Below are 22,970 nucleotides of genomic sequence, written 5' to 3' on the forward strand. Positions count from 1 at the left end.
AAAAAAGCCAAGATTCACTCAAAGCCAAGCCTGGCAAATAAGGGAGGTAACAAAACTGTGGAGGAAAAAAAGCGACCTAAGTTTGTTGAGAGCTAAGTGCCTCCAATCCTTGATGAAGCAGAGGCGCTCCCATCAGAAAGTCACTAGAGACTAAGTCTGAGGGAGGGTGTCACGCTGGACCTTAAAGTAATTGTCAAACAGAATTTCCTCAAAAGTCCTCAGTCAAGGTAGCACACAGCAAGTGCAGGTCTCCCACGCAACCACTTGAAAGACAGCGCTCAATGCAGCACCGACCGACATTCCAGCAGGCGGCCTAGACTACCCCACAGCAGTCTCAGCCTCGGCTGTGCCTTACGATCCCCGTTTACTGGGGAGTAGGGAGGCTGCTGTTACAAATCTCAATGTCCTGACCAACCCCTACCTGTTGAGCTCTTCAGGAGGGGCCAGGCATGGATGCTGCCTTCAAAGCTCCCTGCTGATACATACCGCTAAGCTGAAGACTTTTGCTTCAGTTTCACCATAAAAATGCATCTACAAACAAAATCTTTTTTCCGTAGGGTTTAAGTCAAGTCAAAATCACTTGTCCTATATATTAGAAAGTCCTAGAGGAGAAGAACACAAGGAAAGCGTGGGCTATAATAAAGACAACTCACGTGTCCACATTTCTGGGGTCTGGGGAAAAAAGGCAATTTGTTTTGTATAGGACACACATAAGCCACCAGGCATCAAAAGAGGCCAAATAAAACTCCAACTGAGGCCGAGTGCGGTGGCTCACACCTGTAATCCCAGCACTTTGGGAGGCTGAGGCAGGCGGATCACCTGAGGTTAGGAGTTCAAGACCAGCCTGACCAACATGGAGAGACCCCTTCTCTACGAAAAATACAAAATTAGCCGGGCATGGTGGCACATGCCTGTAATCCCAGCTACTCGGAGGCTGAGGCAGAAGAATCACTTGAACTTGGGAGGCAGAGGTTGCAGTGAGCCAAGATCGCGCCATTGCACTCCAGCCTGGGCAACAAGAGTGAAACTCTGTCTCAAAAAAAAAAAAAAAAAAAAAAAAAAAACTCCAACTGAGGACTGTTAAACTGGCAGTGATTTTTAAAATATCCTTTGGGTATTCAGATGTTTTCATATAAATATGATAACTTTTTTTTTAAATTGAGACAGAGTCTCGCTCTGTCACCGAGACTGGAATGCAGTGGCGTGATCTCAGCTCACTGCAGCCTCCGCCTGCCAGGTTCAAGCAATTCCCGTGCCTCAGCCTCTCAAGTAGCTGGGATTACAGGTGTGTACCACACCTGGCTAATTTTTTTTTTTTTTTGTATTTTTAGTAGAGACGAGGTTTTGCCACATTAGCCAGGTTGGTCTTGAACTCCTGACCTCAAGTAATCTCCCTGCCTCGGCCTCCCAAAGTTCTAGGATTACAAGCATGAGCCACCACACCCAGACAAATACAGTAAATTCTAAGTGGCCACCCAGAGAATACCCACAGCACCCTGCAGGATAATGGCAGTAGGGACAATGGCCAGGATGCATGTGCTGAAGGTGGATGTCTTTTCTTAAGCATTGGATAAAACTTTTTAACACTCAAAACCTGCCCCAGAACACACCTTCGATGCTACAATCAATGTAGAAACTCTTTCCTCAATCTTTTTCGTTGTTACAGTTGGAAAAAAAAAAAGGGGGAGGAGAAACAACAGCTTTGTTCATTTGCAAAGCAAAGGCAAATTGGCCAGGACAGGCCCGGGAGGCCTCCACAGGCGCAGCATACACCACTCAGCAAGGCCCAGATGGCAGCCACTCCGGCCACATACACCCGGCTCTCCACCCCTCTCAGACTGATTCCAGCCTCAATGTCTGTGACCAAATCTGTACAGTAAATCTGAGAATGCTTAGAGAGGTATTTTAGGAACCATCAAACTAAAAAAAAAAAAAAAAAAATCTTAAGTTGTCACTGTCTTTGTTTCATGGTAGGCACCAACAGATACCTGAAATTGAAAACAGTGATGCCAACCTCTTGATCATTCTCATGATCCTTTTTGTTAACCATAGAAAAGTCTTTTCAGGAAATAATCTCTCTGTGGTAAAGAAACATTCTTATAAATTTACTCAGTTTCACTTCAGTTTCCATTACTTCTCATAAGTGAAGAAAAATGAGATGCCTGATTACAGCATTTGTAGTAGGACCTGGCTTGTCTAAACTTATTTCTGCCCACCTATCTGTGCATGAGCACAGAGAACTCTCTGGAAGCATGCTCACCCCAGGGTAACAGCAGCAGCCCGAGTGGTATGATATTTTTACTTTCCACTTTCTACTTTTAACTATCACAGTGTTTGATTCATTAGAGCAAGCACGCATAACTTTGTAGAGAAAGGGTTTTTCTGTTTTAAGTTAAAAAAAAAGTATCTTATATATACTTATCCAGGCAGAAATGTGGAGGTCTCTTTTTATCTCTTGGGATGCTTACATTAATATATGTAACTCTCTCAGAACACACAGTCTGGCTGGGCACGGTGGCTCGTACCTGTAATCCCAGCACTTTGGGAGGCCAAGGCGGACGGATCACTTGAGGTCAGGAGTTCGAGACCAGCCTAGCCAAAATGATGAAACCCCACCTCTACTAAAAATACAAAAAAATTAGCCAGCTGTGGTGGTGGGTGCCTATAATCCCAGCTACTGGGGAGGCTAAGGCACGAGAGTTGCTTGAACCTGGGAAGCAGAGGTTGCAGTGAGCTAAGATTGCACCACTGCACTTCAGCCTGGGCAACAGAGTTAAGACTCCATCTCAGAAAGAGAAAAAAAAAAAAAAACAACACACTATCTCAAATGCACGTCATTATTTCTTTATTTGGGTTGGGGGAGTGTGGTAGAAAATAAAGTCAGCAAGAAAGAAAAGAGATCTACAGTCCCCTCTGCATATGCCACGGCTGCTACAAAGGAGAGGCACACAGGGGCAGAGGCAGAGGCAGGAGACCGCCTGCAGCTCTGTGGCCAATGCTGGGTCAAGGGTGTAGGTTTCCCATGGATGCTTTCCAGACCAGACACTTCTACAATGTGAAATTCTGATTCCAGCTGGCCAGTGTCTAGCTCCTCCATCTGTAATTATAATTGTGCCTTCCTAAACACAAAGGCAGACAAATCTGCCCACATTTCCAAGCTAAATCTTCTTCATGGAAAGATACTCATAGCAGTTCTTTTTTCCCCCTTCACACTGTAATATAATACTTACAACAACTAAGTAAGTGACATGACTGAATTCGTTTAGCAAACTTGAACAAACAAATGGGAATCCTTAATAGCACCGGAAGTCCTTTAAATGCTCAAAATCCAGTGTGTACTTGGAATTTGGGCTGCGTTAGGATAAAAACAAAATATGCCCGCACCTACAGCATTCTCAGAAGGCATAGTATTTATGCAAAGTAAATAAATCACATTTTATTTAACAAGCAATCTTTATTGTCATTTTTTATTTTTTGAGACAGGGTCTTGTTCTATCACGCAGGCTGACATGCAGTGGTGCAATCATGGCTCACTGCAACCTTGACCTCCTGAGCTCAAGCGATCCTCTTGCCTCAGCCTCCCAAAGTGCTGGGATTACAGGCTTGAGCCACTGCGCCCAGCCACAAGCAAGCATCTTGTTAAACAAGCATTAGGTCCAGGAATATAAAATGCTCTTCCCACAAAGACTCTGCTCACACTGGCTCTTCAGCCTGGAACGCCCTCCTATCCAAATCTCTGCTGCAAACTCTACCCTAACCAAGGTCTTAGCAACGGAACCTTTTCTAAACCTTCCCCAGCCCCACCAACGCCACACAGAGCTAGACCCTTAGTGGTGGGCACTCCCTGAGGCCCCGCTTGATTGAGATACAATTCACACCTCATACAATCCGTCTACTGAAACCATTCCACTCAAGGGTGTCTCATGTATTCGCAGAGTACACCTCTGGCTTCACTGTATTCACACTGTATTCTTCTGTGCTTGTTTGTTCATCTATTCATACATCAAAAAAAATTTTTTCAGGCATCATCACGGGCTGGCTCTGGAAGTACAGGCAATGGAGACAGAAAAGTGAACAGGAAGGTGAGGTTCCTTTCCTTAGAAGAGTGTAGCTACTAAATATGACAAACAGAATCATAAAATCTATCCACTGCTAGACCGGGTGCGGTGGCTTACGCCTGTAATCCCAGCACTTTGGGAGGCCGAGGCAGGTGGGTCACGAGGTCAAGAGATCAAGACCACCCCGGCCAACATGGTGAAACCCCATCTCTACTAAAAATACAAAAATTAGCTGGGCAGGGTGGTGCCCGCCTGTAGTCCCAGCTACTCAGGAGGCTGAGGCAAGAGAATCGCTTGAACCCGGGAGGCAGAGGTTGCAGTGAGCCAAGATTGTGCCACTACACTCCAGCCTGGTGACAGAGGGAGACTCCGTCTCAAAAAAAAAAAAAAAGAAAAAAAGAAAAACAAAACAAAACAAAAAACCTGTCCACTGCTGTGTCACGAAGGTGTTGTAAGTCTCCTGGGAGTGACAGGATGCTTGTGGTGTGCTGAATGGTGTGCCCCCTCCCCCAAAAAGATGTGTCTACACCCTAATCTCTAGAACCTACATTTATTGGAAAAAAGGTCTTTGCAAATGTAATGAAGTATCTGGAAATGAGACAATCATCTTTAATCATCTAGGTGGCCCTAATCCAATGACAAGAGTCCTTTTTTTTTTTTTTTTTTTTTTTTTGAGGCAGTCTGGCTCTGTCACCCAGGTTGGAGTGCAGTGGGGCAATCTCGGCTCACTACAACCTCCGCCTCCCAGGTTCAAGCGATTCTCCTGCCTCAGATTCTCCTGCCTCAGCCTCCTGAGTAGCTGGGATTACAGGCGCATGCCACCACGCCCGGCTAATTTTTGTGTTTTCAGTAGAGACGGGGTTTTACCATGTTGGCCAGGCTGGTCTCAAACTCCTGGCCTCAAGTGATCTGCCCGCCTTGGCCTCCCAAAGTGTTGGAATTACAGGCGTGAGCCACCCTGCCCGGCCGACAAGAGTCCTTTTAAGAGACACATGGAGAAGACAGAGGCAGACGTGAAAGCCATGTGAAGATGGGGGCAGCATGATGTGGTCACAAGCCCAGGACGCCAGCACACATGAGAAGCTGGAAGCGGCAAAGAAGAGTCCTCCCCTAGAGCCTCCAGAGGGAACAGGGTACCCTGATTTCAGACTTCTGGCCTCCAGAGCTGTGACAGAATTAAGTTTCTGTTGTTGCAAGCTGCCCAGTTTGTGGTCATGTTACAGCAGCCACAGGACTAGCACAGTGCTGGAATCTTCCACCTGTTCTTGAAAACCACTGTCTATCCTGCTCTGTGCCCCAGCAGCCACCTGGCTGACCTATACCAACCCTTCACCCGGACACTCACCCTCAGGTTCTGGTTGGATTCAGCAATGAGGATCAACAGTAGGAGGAAGATGAAAAGGGACAGCGGAGATGGGGAGTGTTCCCCGGGTTGCCTCGCTGAGGTGTGGCTGCAGCTGGGCCAGGTCCTCCCACCCTCCCTTCCTCCAAGGCAGCCCTCTCCTCTGCCCCTCCCGCAGGCCTGGAAGTGAGAAGTGCATGGCTGTTGCTAATCCTGCATCAGGCTTTGGGGGTCTCCACGCTGCCCTCTCCTTGTGGGGAATCCCTTTATTCAACTCCTCACCAATCCCTCATGCTGACTGTGCCATGTCTTGCCAGAAGCCTGATTGAAATAGTTAGAACAGTTTACCCCATGACACAAAATGACACTTGAGCTCACATCCACTCTTTTAATGGTGACCATAAAGCCCCTTAAGAGCAGAACCATGTCTTAATCATTCCCGTGCCCAGAACCTAGCGCAGTACCCAGGCTAACACAGGCACATAGCTAAATACTTGCTTGGTTGGGCACGGTGGCTCACGCCTATAATCCCAGCACTTTGAGAGACCGAGGCGGGCGGATCACTTGAGGTCAGGCATTGGAGACCAGACTGGCCAACATGGTGAAACCCCGTTTCTGCTAAAACTACAAAAATTAGCCAGGCATGGTGGTGTGCGCCTGTAGTCTCAGCTACTTGGGAGGCTGAGGCAGGCAGGAGAATCACCTGAACCCAGGAGTCAGAGGCTACAGTGAGCCGAGATCGTGCCAATGTACTCCAAAAAAACCTTGCTCAATTTCAACCATAAGAATCTTCATAGTTGGGGCCTCAGGACACTATCTGTCAGTCATTGTGAAAATCCTGCTAAGCTTTTTTGAAGATTAGCCTTTTTGAATGTTCAAATTCATAAACAGTAACGTCATGGGTTGATACAACCAGCTATAAACTGGGAAACTACTTGCATTCCTAGCTTTTACTCCAGCAGTGATAACAGTTTGGCAGTGAAATGGAAAGGGGAAAAATGAAGATGATGACACTGATGGCTGGAAAGCGAAGCTACCCATTAACTGTGGTGAAACATGAGACACAAAATACACACGGAGACACAGACACAAGCTGGCTTTGTGTGACGCTTCTCTTCACTGAAATCAGCCCTCTCCCACTTAGAAAGCATATCAGAATGTTAGAGTAACATCACTGTCATGAGAGCCTCGAAGCCACTATATTTACACGTGTAATTTACACACCGGTGCAGTAGCTCATGCCTGTCATTCTAGCACTAAGGAAGGTAGAGGCAGGAGGATTGCTTGAGCCCAGGAGACCAAGACCAGCCTAGGCAACGGAGTGAGGCACTGATCTCCACAGAAAGGAAAAAAAAAAAAAAAAAAAAAAGACACACACACAGAAAAACCCTAATCCCAAGCTTCCATATCTACAGCTCATCAGGGCCACAATGACATGCTCCAGCACAGTGGTTGGCCCATTCATCTGTTCATTCATTCATACAAGAAATACTTGGGAAGCACCTCTGTGTGCCAGGCTTGGGGGAGACACCATCATCACAGGGAGTCTGGCTCAGAGTCTCAGTCAAGCCCATCCTCCCACGTAAGGCACTGAGCGTTGTGCACTGCCCAACTCCAGGGGGTGCCATTCACTTCGTACTGCAGCACTGCATACCCGCACAGACTGCATCTGCTCTTCCAATAAAAGGCTCAAAAGAGAAAAAGGGGAAAAATCAAAACAGATGTGATTTTAATGGTTTAAGTAAGACAAGTTACTGGTGCTGATCTGAAAACTTTGCTCTTGTCAGTATCTTCCACATTTCAACAAAATTTGCTGACATTTGTTGAGCATAGCTAGCATGTGCCACCTTCTCTTAGTTCCACTGTCTCCATTCTATCCTCTGTGACAGTGAGACAAATTTGTCCTCATTTTACTCAAGAGACAGGAAACACAATCTTAGGAAGGTTAAACGAGCTGTCAAAGTTACAACTGCTAGTAACTCCCTCCAGAGCTGCGATCTTAACTACTGTGCAGTGGCTCACGCCTGTAGACCCAGTTACTTGGGAGGCTGAAGCAAGAGGATCACTTGAGCCTAGGAGTTCAAGGCCAGTCTAGGCAACATGGTGAGACCCTATCTCTAAAAATAAATTATGCCAGGTATGGTGGCTCATGGCTGTAAACCCAGCACTCTGGGAGGCCCAGGCAGGCAGATTGTTTAAGCCCAGGAGTTGGTTGGAGAACAGCCTGAGCAATAAAGTAAGACCCCATCTCTACAAAAAATAAAAAATGAGCCAGCCATGGCAGCATGCACCTGTGGTCCCAACTACTGGGAGGCTGAGGAAGGAGGCTTGCTTGAGCCAGGGAAGGCAAGACCGCAGTGGGCTGTAATCACACCACTACACTCCAGCAGAGGATCAAATGGAAATTTACTAGTTTACTATTTCTCTATTTTTACGTTATAACAACAATCATCTAAGGTTCATTCCTATTTATACCTTTTTTTAAAAACCTTTTATAGAAGATACTTTCAAAAAGTAAAGGTAGAGAGATGAGTATGATGAAACTATGTATAACCGTCTCCTAGGTTCGACAATTAGCAACATTTGCCAATCTTCATCTATATTCCCGCTTTTTTTTTTTAAGGTAGTTTAAAGCAAACTTCGAGCATCATCATTCATGCTTAAAAATTTTATATTTCTAACAGGTAAGAACTTTTTAACCCTAGCTACAATGCCATAATCACATTTAGCAAAATTCACAATAATCCTTTAATATCATCCTCTGCATGTGTTGGCTCAATTTCTTCTATAAAAAACTTTTTGCCTCATCTATTTGACTACATGAAATACAGTTTATATAGGAAAAGCTGGATAAATGCTTGGTTCTTTTTTTTTTTTCTTTTTAAACCAACTTTTGGAAGACTGAGTTCATACCTGAGCAAACTCCAAAAATGACCAATAAGCTTTTTGGGAGTATCATTATGAAGTAATGAAGTTTTTATCTCTGATAAAAGGCTGTTCTGGGACACCACTGCTGCCCTGCTCTCCAGTAAAATATGTCTAAGACCAATCCTGTACATTTGCTGCCCCCAAGCTGAGCTGGCCCTTCTCAAAGGAATACTAGTTCCTTTTGGTGGGAAATTTGATTTTCACCTTTTCCTCTCCAGATAAAATTAAATTCAAAGTTATCTATAACACAAAGAAAAGGAATAAAGCAAATCTTAGCTTTTGTACTATTCTACTACTAGAAATATTCTCAAATTGCATTAAGACCTTAAATGCAGCAGGCTTATGGGTTAGATTTGATAAACAAAGGCTGCCGTACATTCAGCTAGGTTAACTGCATCTCTTTTTACTTTACTATACTTGATTTATCGCACCAACTAATTTCAAGGTAAATTTCACCAAAGTAACATGCAATTTGAGTTTGAGCTTTACATTAAAGGCTAGGTTATTTAAAAGTCCAAATTCACCTTCATTCAGTAAAAAGATATTCCCAATGACAAACTAATTTCACCAGTCTCCACCTGAATTCAGGTCTTCAGGTGAAGCCTGTAACCCAAGCCTACGATGGCCCTTAGATGTGCTGTAAACACATTAATGTGGCTTAATTCAAATCTTCAGTTTTACTGAAACAAACTTAACAGTTGCGGAGTTGGACTATTTAACATGTTGACAAAATTAAAAGATCTGCAAATACAGAAATATAGTTAAAGAATCGGAGAACATTATGAAACAGTCCTAAAATACGACAATCCTGGGGGTTGTGTGAAACCATCTCCAAGGCTACAGCCCACTCAGGAAGGAAACTTACCAGCTGCTTATCAAATGTTCCACCAAACAACCCACTCCACACACAGAACCTCTAACTTCCAACTATTAGATTAATAAAGATAGCTATTTTTATCGGAGACATCAAAATCCTTCTTGAGAGAAAACTTGCTTCCCTCGAAAAGGAACAGACAGTGGGATCTAGACTCAAACGATCCCCTCCATATGTAGCTGACGTGAATCTAAAAATTGGTATGTGTGAGTGCAGCTAACCACAGAAACACAGAAAGCTAGGCTCGAAAATAAATGGACTATTCCTAGGTAAGATGGAAAGTGACACACTTGACAGTTTCTAGGGCTGGCAGGCACAACTTACCAGGGGAGGGTTTGGTTTTTCCTAGAAGACATATTTTCTTTTCTTTTTTTTTTTTTGAGACAGAGTCTCACTCTGTCACCAGGCTGGAGTGCAGTGGCACGATCTCAGCTCACTGCAACCTCTGCCTCCTGGGTTCAACCAGCCTCAGCCTCCCAAGTAGCTGAGACTACAGGTGTGCACCACCACATCCAGCTAATTTTTGTATTTTTAGTAGAGATGGGGTTTCACTATGTTGGCCAGGATGGTCTCGATCTCTTGACCTCGTGATCCGCCTGCCTTGGCCTCCCAAAGTGCTGGGGATTACAGGGGTGAGCCACCATGCCTGGCCAGAAGACATATTTTCTAATACTCAGAGGAAAAGAGGAAAAACAAGCTCTCCCTTCTTCTTGGACTTATAATGTGGATAATGGTGTCAGTAATAAAGAAATATACTAACAGGTGTCAATGGTTCTGATAACTGGCATATGTTATAAAATGTCCTAACTGGCTTCAGAATAACTGGAGACCTTGGAGGAAGGAGGGCAGGAGTGAGGATCAGAAGACAAGATGGGACACCCACACAGATCACAAAGTTAACTGCCTTTGTCCTCTGGCCCTATCCTAGGCCTTCCGAATTAGAATCTCAGCAGTAAAGGCCAGGAAATGCACAGCGGAGCCCTCCACTCCACATCATCAGAACCAGTTAGGTCCCTGTAACTGAGCAGTTTGGTTAAAGCACACACTAAACATTTTAAAAATCTGTTGTCAATGTTTCATTTAAGGTAAAGGTCTTTTCTTAAGGGAAGGGGTCCACTAGTTCAAGTTCCAAAAGTTCTTTTTCAAATAGACCACGTCTTTTCATGTGGGGTGAGAACTGGACACTGGATAAGCAATCAGGGCAGAATCCTGTGGGAATTCTTCCACTTTCCCCCTATCTAGTCCAAACCTAATTCACCACCAAGTTTTCTTTCAAAAGAATCAATTTATATCAATGCTTTCCAAAGCACTCAGTTGACAGTTTTTGTAGAAATAACTTTCTCTTTGCACTCATGCAAAAATCCAGTTGCCCCAGGATTTAATGAAATCACAGAACTATTGTAATAAAACCAGAATGAACAGATCTGGGAGTGAACACATTTGATCCTGTGTAAGTATGAGATTCCAGTGTGGGAGCAGAAATGTCCAGATACCTAGTCATGACCACATGACCATGAGGGGTGTCAGTTAATAGCTTCTACTCCCCTCCCATCTCAAAAAAAAAAAAACAGCTTACGGAAGACAGAATTCCTAAAATTCTGATTTTCTTATTAATAGTTTCTGGCCAGGACCAACAACCAAAGCATTCATTTGTTTAGGAAGAGCTTCGGGTTTTATTGTTTGTTTTTCCCCCTCATCTCTATTTCCTTTTTACAATTTCTGGAAATTCATGTCTAAGAATTCTTCGGACCAGTCTTTACACAGGTGCAAATAAGAAAGTGCCTATCCAGGTGGACCCTGGATTTATGTTTATTAAGACTGTATCTTTTGACAATTTTGTTTTTACATTTAAAATACATCATGACATGAACTTTCCAACACCTGACCCGGAATTTGGTTCAACAGATAAAATTTAACTCTCACATGACTCCAATTACTCATCTTCTATTCCGTTTAAATGAGAAAATGCTATTCTAATAATGGAATTTTTTTTTTCAGTCTGTGGTTAGGGAAAAAAGGGATTAGTCAAAAGAGAATCTGTCGAGATTACTCCACTGAAATTTCGTAATTAAAAAACTATATAATCATATTTCATGTAGGGGATCAGATATTTTACCTAAAAACTGCCTAGACACTTAAGACTTACTAAAAAAAAAAAAAAGTTAAATGTTGATCACTTTAACGGATTTGTTTTAAACAGATTTCAAAGATGTTAACTGCATTATAATTTATGACAGCAAAAAAGTGCCTAAATATCCAATAAAGGAATGGTTATATAAATGACATATCCACATGAAAGATCACATAGCTGTTAAAAATCATGTCATGTAAGAATATTCTGATTTAAAAAATAAGAAAATACCCAGAGTATAACTTTAGGTTAAAATCAAACAAAAACTCTACAAAAACTCTAAAAAATCATCCCAAAAGGGAACAACAAAGGAAAAAAACTTAAATGCTTTGTTAACAGTGTTTATCTCTGGGTAGTGATATGATGTGATTACACTTTTCTTCTTTATGGTTGTGTTTTCCAAATTTTCTATAATAAACATGTAAAACATTATTTTTAAAAGTTTGATTAGTTGGGATCAGAAATAAAACATACTATTATACTTCCCTGCCTTCTTAAACAGAGTACATGAAACTAAGGTAGCTTTCCTTGATGATCTAGAATTGTCGTTATGAATATCAAGTGACTATGGTGCTGTCTCTGATAGAGCAATACTCTTGGGCTATGGAAGCAGACGGGTATGTTTCTCCCCTAAATAAGCATTTGCCAAAGTGTGCCCCCAAGGTCTCAGTCCTGTGAGCTTTTCTAAGAGCTGCAATCAACTGTGAACGAGAAATACTGTGTAGGCTGCCCCTCTGGAGCTTCACCACACTCTAACAGAAGAAACAAAACCTCTCTTGGCCGGTGTGGTGGCTCACGCCTACAATCCCAACACTCGAGAGGCCAAGGCAGAAGGATTGCTTGAGCTCAGGAGTTTGAGAACAGCCTAGGCAACCATAGCAAGACCTCATCTACACTAGAAATCAAAAAAGTCAGCCAGGCGTAGTGGCAAGCGCCTGTAATCCCAGCTACTCAGGAGGCTCGTTTGATGGAGGCTGCAGTGAACTATGGTCACACCACCATGCTCTAGCCTGGGCGACAGAGACCCTGTCTCAAAAAAACAAACCCCTCTTTAATTCCCAAATTGATTTACCATGGAACTCTTTTGAATGTAATTATAATACAATTAACATCCACAAAATTAGAGATCTAAGGAAAACACTACCCTAATCAAATGGCCACAAAATGTATTCACAGTAACAGCTTCCACTTACTGGGTTTTCTTGCCAGGCATGGTGTAAAATAGTTTATACGCATCATCTTATTTAATCCTCAGAATAACTCAATAAGGATGGTATTACTAACTCCCATTTTAAAGAGGAGGAAACTGACACTTAGGAAGGTTAAATACTTGCCCCAAAGTTTCCTAGCAACCCAAATCCTGTCTTAACCACGATGCTTCAACAGTCAACTTTCCAATTTTTGTACAGCTTTTATGACTTTTGCCTCCTGTCACTTATTTCTTGATGATGTTATTGGTTCTTCTAGTTTTTCCCCATAGTCTTAACATTTGCCACTGGCAGATAAACCATATGACTAAGTGAATTATTATTTGAACTGTGTGCAAAAGCAAGACTCAACAGGCTCTGCTATAAGTCCAGTATATGTCCTTGAAGTCAGTTATCTCGGCTGCCCAACGATCATTTTTATCAACCATCTTTCAGCCTCCTAACTCATATCCCAGCTTTCTAATCTCATCCCCCTCAAATCCATCCTTCCCCTGGCTGCCAAAACCATCTACATAAATGGCGAGTGTGACCAACCGCAGCACTCCCTGGCTTAAATCCTCCAACGGCTCCCTGCTTAGAGGATCAAGCCCAAGCTCCTTAACAGGGCATATGAGGCCATCTGGTCCCTGACTGCCTTTTGGGCCTCAGCCCCCACTACACCCTGCCCTGGTCCCTCCAGCAATACTTCTAATATTCCTGTATGCACACACACTCTGTCCCGGCTTCTTCCCTAAGTGCCTTTGTTCCTCCCATATGCCTGGGAGCCCTTCTCCCTCATTACCTGGCTAACTCTTAACTCATTCTCTGAATCATAACTTATGAGTCATTCATCTTCTCCAGGAAACACTCCCTGCTGACCCCCCCACCTTCCAAAGGCTTACTGGATCTCCCCCCACCAGTGTGTGGGCCTCACTACTGTTTCACATGTACCCTGTACACCTGCATGATCCTAAATGATGAAAACTATGTGGTTTACTGGTTTCACATCCCCCAAGTGGCACACCACAGATGCTCCGCAAAGGCTGGGTACATGAATAAACTTCTTGACCTCAGTCATGTTCACATTAATGAAAACTACTGTCTGATGGCAAACATGTTAGACCACTTTTGTTTTTTTTCTTTTAGACAGGGTCTCACTATGTCGCCCAGGCTGGTCTCAAACTCATGGGGCTCAAGAGATCCTCCCACCTCAGCCTTCGGAGTAGCTGGATTTACAGGTGTCAGCCACCACACCCAGCTCTGATGACAAACATGAATTTGCACTATGTTCCTCTACTATCCTAGACACTGGGCTGCAGATATAACCTCGAGGTGCCATTAGTTAACCTTGGAGATAAAAGGTTTGATTTAAAAGAAACATTAGCTGTAACGCTGCTTGAAATATAAGAAATTATTCAAATATCTACTTTTCACATAAACTCTTTGACAAAGTAATGGACTACGTTCCTCACAATCCCTTGACAAATACTTTGAAAAGCCTTCCCTTGACACACTGTAACGTATTCTAGAGACAACAAAGCTAAGCTAAGTCACCTCTCTACTTTCATTCTTCCCTTGGAAGAAATTCTACAAAGGCATTTCCTCTGCTTTTGTATCATTGGGTAAGACATCATTTCCAATGATGAAATTTGAAAACTCACACAGCTGGGGAAGGAAATAAACCAACGAGAACTCTTGTCTCAGCATGTTCTGCGCGCCAGTGATTACCTACGAGTGGCTGACACACGGTCTTCTAGATCACCTCCCACTGCGTACCTGGCATGAATCTCCATAGCAACATTCTGCTACAAATACTGTAATCAAAGCCAAACAGGCAACAAGGCTGGCATTCCTCAGCTCAAGAGCACAGCCACTCTGCATACGACCGACCGGTGAGGGTCAAACAGTGCAGTCTACTTCTGGGTTCCTCTTCCAGCCAGTCTCTAACAGGATGTTAGGTCATCCAACTTGTTTCTCTCGTTTCTCCCCTCCCTTCGATGGCAGCTCTTTCCTTCTCCCAACCCACTAATAGCTCCTAGTGGCCTTTCAAACTTTTATATTCTCCTTGATTTCCACAAGCACTTGGAGGAGAGTGGCTTGAATTTCTGTCTCCAAGCAGAGCATTCACCCTGAGCTCCAGAACCACACTCCAACTGCCTGCGGGACAGAGCCCTGCCCATCCCTCATGCTCAGCCTAATCCGGCCTCAATGACTCCCTCCCTCCTGCACCCCCACTGCCCCTCCCCTCCCCGCTCACCAGAGCCCTGTCTCCTACTCACTTCCACTTGAAGCCCGGTTATCACCACTCACTCAGCAGCACTACCCAGGCACATCCTGGGTGCCAGGCACTGTGCTGGGTGCCAAGGACAAAAAGACAAACATGACAAAATGCAGCCCCCAAGCCAGTGGGGGACACAGGGAAGTGACTTACAAAATGTGTGTCAAGTGCCACAGGAGAGGTATACAAAGAAGCTAAGAGACCACGTGCCTGTGACAGAGGTGGGGAAAGCACTTCAGGTCAGCAGGAGAGGGGAAGTGAGAAAGGGAGTCGGGCCAGCTGGTCCGAATACCTCTCCCAGAGCCCTAGCTCAAATCCTAATTTCTTCCTAACCTCCACTTCCGCCGCCAACCTGGTCCTGCCACGCCAAGCCAGACCACGCTTTGCTGACAGATTAACCTCCCTAAAGAGCAGTTTCAGGCCGGGCGCGGTGGCTCACGCCCGTAACCCCAGCACTTTGGGAGGCCGAGGCAGACGGATCACCTGAGGTCAGGAGTTCTAGACCAGCCCGACCAACATGGAGAAATCCCATCTCTACTAAAAATACAAAATTAGCCGAGCATGGTGGCGCGTGCCTGTAATCCCAGCTACTTGGGAGGCTGAGGCAGGAGAATCGCTTGAATCCGGGAGGCAGAGGTTGCGGTGAGCCGAGATTGTGCCATTGCACTCCAGCCTGGGAGACAAGAGCAAAACTCGGTCTCGAAAAAAAAAAAAAAAGAGCAGTTTCATTCGACTGCTTCTCTGCTCCAAAATCGTCACGAAGCTCCTTGTTTCCTCCTAAATTAACCACCACGGGGCGCACACCCTGGCACTCCCCCTCACCAGCCCTATTTCTTGTCATTTCTCTACACACAAGTACATGCCATCTGGCCAAAGTAGACGAGAACTCGCTCATCGGACAACCCATCCCTGCTTTCCTGCCTCTGTGCCTGTGTCACTTCCTCCTGAGCCCCCATTTTTGTCCACCAAAAGCCTACTTAGAGAAATAAATAATTCACAACAGTGGACATGGGGAAGAGCACACTGAGGGCAGAGCACAAGGCGGGGGGTTCCGCCGGTTGGCAGTGTTTACTTCCTCGGCTGGGTAGCAGGTAGACAAAGTTCCTTATCCTCTGTGCCCTCTGGTAGATATTATTCTATTTAATAATTTATTTTCTTAACGTTTACCTACCTACCAAGTCTGTCTCCTTTGTTTTGTGGGGACGTAAGTTTAAAAAAAAAAAAAAAAAAGTCTGTCTCTTGCATCAGAAACCTAATGTAGCCAGAGAGCTTTTTCATCTGAACTTCAATGTCATTTAGAATTCACATGTGGCTTTTTTTTTTTTTTTTTTTTGAGACAGCCTCACTCTGTCACCCAGGCTGAAGTGCAGTGGCATGATCATGGCTCACCACAGCCTCAACCTCCCAGGCTCAGGCAATCCTCCCACCTCAGCCTCCTGAATATCTGGGACTACAGGTGTGTGCCACTATGCCCGGCTAATTTATTTTTTGTAGAGATGGAGTTTCGCCATATTGCCCAGACTGGTCTCAAACTACGGGGCTTAAGTAATCTTCCCACCTCGGCCTCCCAAAGTGCTAAGATTACAGGTGTGAGCCACTGCACCCAGCCTGGCCTTTTTCTTATTCTCTTTTTCAAAAAACTGTGGTATAATATACATAAAATTTTCCATCGTAATCATCTTTAAGAGAACAGTTGACAGTTCAGTGGCACCAAGTACATTCATATTATTATGCCACCATCACCACCATCTACCTCTAGAGCCCTTCATCTTCCCTAACAAACTCCCTATTCCCTCTTGTATTGTAGACATTTCTGTATTTAGTTTATTCCCAAATTATAATCTAGCGATTATGTCCTACTTGTGTATCTATCCCTTACAATGCCCTGCACAGGGAAGTGTTCAAGAGCTGTGGAACTGAAATGGAATCTTCCATTTGGGCATCAAGGAAACTACGCCTTTTAGCTAACAATAACTATTTACCAAGTGTTCACTCTGTGCTAAGTATCATATTAGGCATCTTACTTATTTCATTTAATCTACCCAACAATGCTATGAAAAAGGTTACTGTTATTTTCTCCTTAATTTCCAGTGAGGTAACTACAATTAAAAGGACTAAATACTTGTCAAAGGTCAACTACTGGTATCAAAAGCCAGTTCTGACTCCGACCACTGTGTGATGCCACCCCCCACTGCACTTTTAGCAAACGCAGAAGAGCAACTAAATAAATTGATCAAATTTCATCTAAGCCAGTCTACATATTCTGAAAATTGCATCTTAATAAAAGGGAGCTGGCCTCTACTGAATGCTTCCTCTGTACCATTTCTGTTGTGACATTTAGCCTTACAAGTACTCTAAAAGATAGGCATATTATCCTTCCTTTAACAGTTGAGGAAACTGAAGCACAGGGTTTAAGTCACTTAAAGTCACACAACTCAGCTCCGTGCTTTCCATGAAATCTTGATGCCTCACTTAAGGATAAAATGACATACAACTGAATTTCAGTACATATTCCTAGGCACAGTAATTTTTTACTCATGTAAAAGGTCCATGGAAAAGATTTAAACGTAAAAGTTGAAGCCTTTACACGTACATAATGATTATAAAACATGGATAAAAACAAACTCCAGTAGTATTATACTCAAGAGTGCAAATCTTAGCTTCTAAAACAGTATCACCAGCATTCAGAGTGTGTTCGGGAGCCGGTCCCTGGATTTAAAGCAAGGTCAATACATTTCAATGAGCCATTATGATTCATGCAGTAGCTTTCAGCCCCCCACACAAATCACACCCGAACACGCCTTAGGGAAACAGCTTCTTCCAGACCAGAGCTCTTTACTTTCCACAAAACAATCTGTCTTTCAGACCCTCAGCATTTTTGCATGCGGGCATGGGCATTTTCATGCCATGGGAACAAAGATCCCCAATTTGAATTGTTAGTGGAATCTTTAGCAGCAACCAATCAGCATTTCCTCAGAAAGCACAGTGAAGAAGTAACTCAAGAGGTCCGGTTTAGTTGCCTAATCCCCTAAGCGACAGTTCCTTTTAAGGGAGTGCCCTGCAAGTCCAATGGGGTTAATGTTGACAGATGAAGGCACATTCCACTGCCATGTAAAAATAACTTTAAATAAAAATAAAATACATGCATATGAAACATTAGCCTGCAGCACAGACAAGAGAATAAGATCATGAAGGATATACTACATTTAGGGAATTGCATAATGAACAGGAGGAACAGGAAGAGAGAAACTGACACACAGGCCCAGAAAATGAGGACCGTAGCTCCGAAATCATGTTCACTACTTAAACTGCACTGAAACTCACACGCCACAATTAAAACAATGTAAGTGACGCATAATGAACAGCTGCACTTAAACCTAACAGTGAATGCCTTCAAAACCTAGCCACATTTTCCAGCCTCCACAAAATATACCCTCAGGCTTAAAGAAGCCTTACTCTACAATTTAAAACACTTCCTTCTGCCAATTAAAAAAAAAAAAAAGAAATCCTTTGGTTCAGGTTAAGAAATTCTATGCTGGGAAAGGCCTGTTATATTTACCATTTCACCCTATACCTACTCAAATACATAATCATTTTGACCACAGAAAGATCAATGTTTGGCTGGGCGTGGTGGCCCATGCCTGTAATCCCAGCACTTTGGGAAATCAAGGCAGGAAGATGGTTTAGGGCCAGGAATTCAAGAGGCAACATAGCAAGACCCCATCTCTACAAAAAAACAAAAATAAAAAATTAGCTGGTGGCAGCGGGGTGCGGTGGCTCACGCCTTTAATTCTAGCACTATGGGAGGCTGAGGCAGGCAGATCACCTGAGGTTGGGAGTTCAAAACCAGCCTGGCCAACATGCTGAAACTCCATCTCTACTAAAAATACAAAAATTAGCTGGGTGTGATGGCGCACACCTGTGAGCCCTGCTACGCAGGAGGCTAAGGCACGAGAATCACTTGAACCCAGGAGGCGGAGGTTGCAGTGAGCTGAGATTGTACTACTGCACTCCAGCTGGGCAACAGAGCAAGATCCTTTCTCAAGAAAAAAAAAAAGGAAAAGGTAAATGTTTTTTAGGCTAATTGCAAATCATAATTTACTCAACATTCTTGAAATGGGATCCTAGTAACTTTCAGGATGATCTGGTATTAATGATTGTCAGTCATCTTTCAAAAAGAGAACTATTAATATAAGTGATTAATTATTGCAATTACTTTTTATTGAGCCCTACTGATGGGCTGTGTTAAGTACTAACAGGCATCATCTCACCTGATCCTCACTCTATGAAATAGGTATTACTGTCATATTATCCTTTTCCAACAGATACTCAGGCAGGTGAAGTGACTTGCCTGCAAACACACAGCTGGGAAGCGGCCAAGTCCAGTCTGGAGTGTGTGATTCCAAAACCAGAATGTTCTTTAACACGCCATCACAAATGTTCCATTTGGTCAACAGTGGATAGTTCATAAAATATTTTCTTCTATTGTGTCTCACAATTACCCCCAACATAAGCCAATGCATAGCATTACCAGGTGAGTGAAACTACCATGACCAAAAATTTCGGTTCACATTACACCCATTCCGAGAAAGGCACACCACACATGACCAGGACGACAGGATTGACAGTGATCCTCGCTAGGTGAGCTAAGGTATTTTGGTTTTCAAGTTGTTTCCTTGTTTTAAAAGCACTACACCCAGAAAAGCAAACTACTGCTGAGTAATTTAATGTGAACTATGCAGGCTTATCAAGTGGAGTCGTTCAGGCCTCAATACTTCTCTTGGGTATTCAGGTATGAAGGTCACTTTTACTCAAAAAAAAAAAAAAAAAAAAAAAAAAAAAAAAAAAAAAAATCCTGCCAGATGAATTTACCTTTCTCTTTAAAAAATAATCTTCAGGTTCTGAGGTAGAGGAAACAGGTGAGGTTGTCCCTAACAGCCTCCAAGTGAACAGAATGAACTTGATTCTTTCCACAAGCTTCCCTCCACTAAAGGCAGTTTATTTCTATTAATGTTCCACCAACAAAGCTACAGTACTCAGTTCTTACTGCAACAGAACAGTCACATATACCAAAATAACTTGTAGGCAGTGTTACACATTAGAAAAATATACCTATCATTTTATTATTAAACCAGAAAAACCCTGCTGACAATCAACAAAAGGTCTCCCAGCAACTGAAAAGCAGAGACACTAAGCAAAGATTTTTTCTTTGGAGACATGAAACTCATTCAGCTAAGAAAGATGGATTTTGTCACTTATTATTCTCCAAAATGGAAGGTGCCACATGGAGACCATAAACGGGGTACATTGCATCTTGGAGCAACGTTATTATGTGCCAAGTTACAAAGCCCATGAATACAAGGGGTGTATTAATGGAAAGACTGATACCATCTTACTACAGTGGCCTCTCTGTAGCTCCGGACAATGATCTGTTGAGGGTTTTCCAGGGATTTTGAATGTGCAACCTCCATACAAGCTCTCTTTTAAGGGGGCTGGCTTGGTGCTGAACAATCCCTCTTCGGAAAGAAAGCCAAAAGCCCCCACACGGGCTCCTGGGTGAGAGGCTCAGCACTGTAGGCGTGGGAAGGCTCAGACTTCAGAGACATAAAGGAGTGGTAGGTGGGCCAGGAAGAGCTGGGATTAGCCTGGGCCCATCTGCCTGGAGGAGAACCAGACCCAAAAGATCAGACTTTCCGAGAATGAGTCCAAACGGGTTGAGAGAAAGGGAGCACACACTGCAAATCTGCAAGGATGAAACCACACCTCAAGGTGTGAAGGAAGATAACCAGAAACAGGAGCTGGCACATGCCTTCCAGGGGCTGGGCAAGGCTTGACTCTCAGAGGTGAGGGTTGGCAGCCAGCCCCAAACCCCCATTTTAACTTCTTCCTGAAACTGCTCCAGGAACCTTCCTTAGTCCCAGACACGTGGGACACAGTGGTACAAAGCCAGCCACACTAAATTTCCCACCTTCCCTTCCTCGGTGGAGGGGGCAAACCTTACAGAAAAACGTATCCTGTCGCCACCCTTAGGCCCATCCACGAACTCCCGTAACTCTGCTGGGGCCACTTCAAAAGAAGTCAGACTCCAAGGGCATTCTTGGGACCCCTTAGATACATGGAACCTTCAAACCTTACCCTGGCTATGGTATGACCATGGACTCCTGCCTCCAAACCCTGGGCTGGGGACCCTCGCCCAACCCTTAAAGAGCCTCAGAACCACCTCATAGACTCAGCTACAGACCCTCAGCCTCCCGAACCCATCTTGGAACCCTCAATCCTCTCCTAAGAGTCCTATTTGGATAGTCCACTCAGTCCCCCAAAACCTACTCTGATCCCCTATAGCTGCCTCAGTCCCCCTGGATGCCCCCAACCTTTCCTCTCAAAGGAAACCCCCCAACCTCTACCAGATCTAGCTCTTGGTCCCCCTCAGTCACCCCTAATCCTCGCCTCCGACTCAGCCCTTATTACTCTCCCCGCTCCTCCGACCAAACCAATCTCAGATCCCCCCAGTTCCGTCCTCTTCCGCCTAGACCCAACGATAGCACTCTAATCCCCAAATTCCCATTCCAGGCTCCCTAATCTCCACTTCAGACCCAACCTTAAGTCTTCAGACCCAGCCTTAAGTCCTCAGCCCCACAAAACCTTGTCTCAGGACCCCCAATCGGCTCCCCAAGCCCCGTCTCAGGACCTTTTTCCCGCCTCCGCCCTAGTCTCGGTCCCCTCAGTCCCTCAAACCCCCTCTCAGGCCCCCTATTCCTGCCTAAGCACCAGTCGCGGTTCCCTGGCTCCCGCACCCCGCCCCAAGCGCCCCCATTTCTAGCCCAGTCCCCTCAACACGACCGCAGGCGCCGCGGTCGCCTCCGCCTCCGGCCACCGTTCGAGGAGCGAACCCCGCTCGAGGCCCCACAGCCGCCGCCTTAAGCCCAGCTCGGCTCACCTCCTCCATCTTCTGCACCATCTCCGTCAGCTGGCCCTCGTCCTCCAGCAGCTCGTTGAGCTGCACCAGCGACAGCCCGGCGAACCGGGCTTCGCTCCCGGCGCCCGCCATCCCCACGTCTCGGCCGTCGTCGCCACCGCCGCTGCGGCCACCAGGCTCCGCCGACCGGAAGCGCCGCCCTCAAGGGCCGCCCCCCGCGGGGGGGACACGTGACGCCAGCCCTGGGTCGTGACGTCATCACCGTGCGGGCGGGCGGACGTGACGCAAGTGTTGCGGCTCGCTTGGAGTGGAATGTGTCAGGGACAGTCGGGACTTTTAAAGGGAGGGGAAGGGCCCTATGATTGGGCTGTGACGCGTGAGCGCATTAATGACGTCACTGCGGCTCGGGAGAGCGCGCCATGAGGTCATAAGAGCTTTTTTCCTCCAGGAAGAGAGAGACCGCGATCCAAGGAAAACAGGCAGTGGGAAGGAAGTTCCCGCAGCCTGTGAGCCCAGCCTGTGAGCCCAGCCCGATGCACGGAACCCAAAAGACAGAGACTTCATGGGGAAACAACTTTAGGTGTCATTGGTTCCTTGGAATTGTGGAGCTGCCACGTCATTCATTTAACAAATATGTTTTGAGACCTACTCTGTACTGGGCATTGAGTATACAGTTCTGAATAAAGCAAAACGGACCCCTGCTTACATGGAGCTAACAGAATGAAAGAGGACGCAAACAAAACAAGAAATAAGTAAAATAATTAGGCGATCACAAATAAGGGAATGGACACTGAAATAAGAAAATAAAAAGACCTTTAGGGTAGTAAGAGATGGCACTTTCGGAGAAGGTGGCGTCTAAGGAAATGTGAAGGATGAGAAGAGAGGAACCAGCCACCATTCCTGTAGGAAGCTCAAGGCAGCAAAACCAGCACGTGCAAAGGCCCTGGGACAGGACTAACTTGGTGCATTCGGAATGGGAAGAAGGCCAGTAAGGCTGGAGCATTTTGAGCAAGGACCCATTGAGTGGCCCCTTTGCATCACCTCAGAGGAAGGTGCCCAGACATCCAGGTGGGCCAACCTGTGCTCTTTCAGAAACAACACGATTTAGGGTGCAGTCGCTCTCAGTCTCCCAGCTACCGGGAAGCCTCTTAAGATCCAGGAGCCTGGGAACTCATTATCCTACTTTGGAATCTGTCACAGTTCTAGTTAGAAGAAACCTAAGGCTGAGGTTAACCATGACAGCCCCCTAATTTTAC

At 44.9% G+C, this 22,970-nt stretch overlaps 1 protein-coding gene across 2 annotated transcripts in view; it reads right to left on the reverse strand.

The window, feature by feature from the left end:
* Positions 1 to 22,043, reverse strand: part of VPS37B (VPS37B subunit of ESCRT-I) — a 30,637-nt gene extending 8,594 nt beyond the window's left edge. The window contains exon 1 of one of the 2 annotated variants that reach the window (XM_016924470.4): positions 21,736 to 22,043. In XM_016924470.4, coding sequence (XP_016779959.1) covers positions 21,736 to 21,846 — 111 coding nt within the window. In that variant the 5' untranslated portion in view covers positions 21,847 to 22,043. The remainder of the gene's footprint in view (positions 1 to 21,735) is intronic. The other variant, XM_016924471.4, reaches the window with a different exon arrangement.
* Positions 22,044 to 22,970: the final 927 nt, after the last annotated feature.

The sequence above is a fragment of the Pan troglodytes genome, chromosome 10, assembly GCF_028858775.2.
Source record: "Pan troglodytes isolate AG18354 chromosome 10, NHGRI_mPanTro3-v2.0_pri, whole genome shotgun sequence".
Taxonomy (NCBI): domain Eukaryota; kingdom Metazoa; phylum Chordata; class Mammalia; order Primates; family Hominidae; genus Pan; species Pan troglodytes.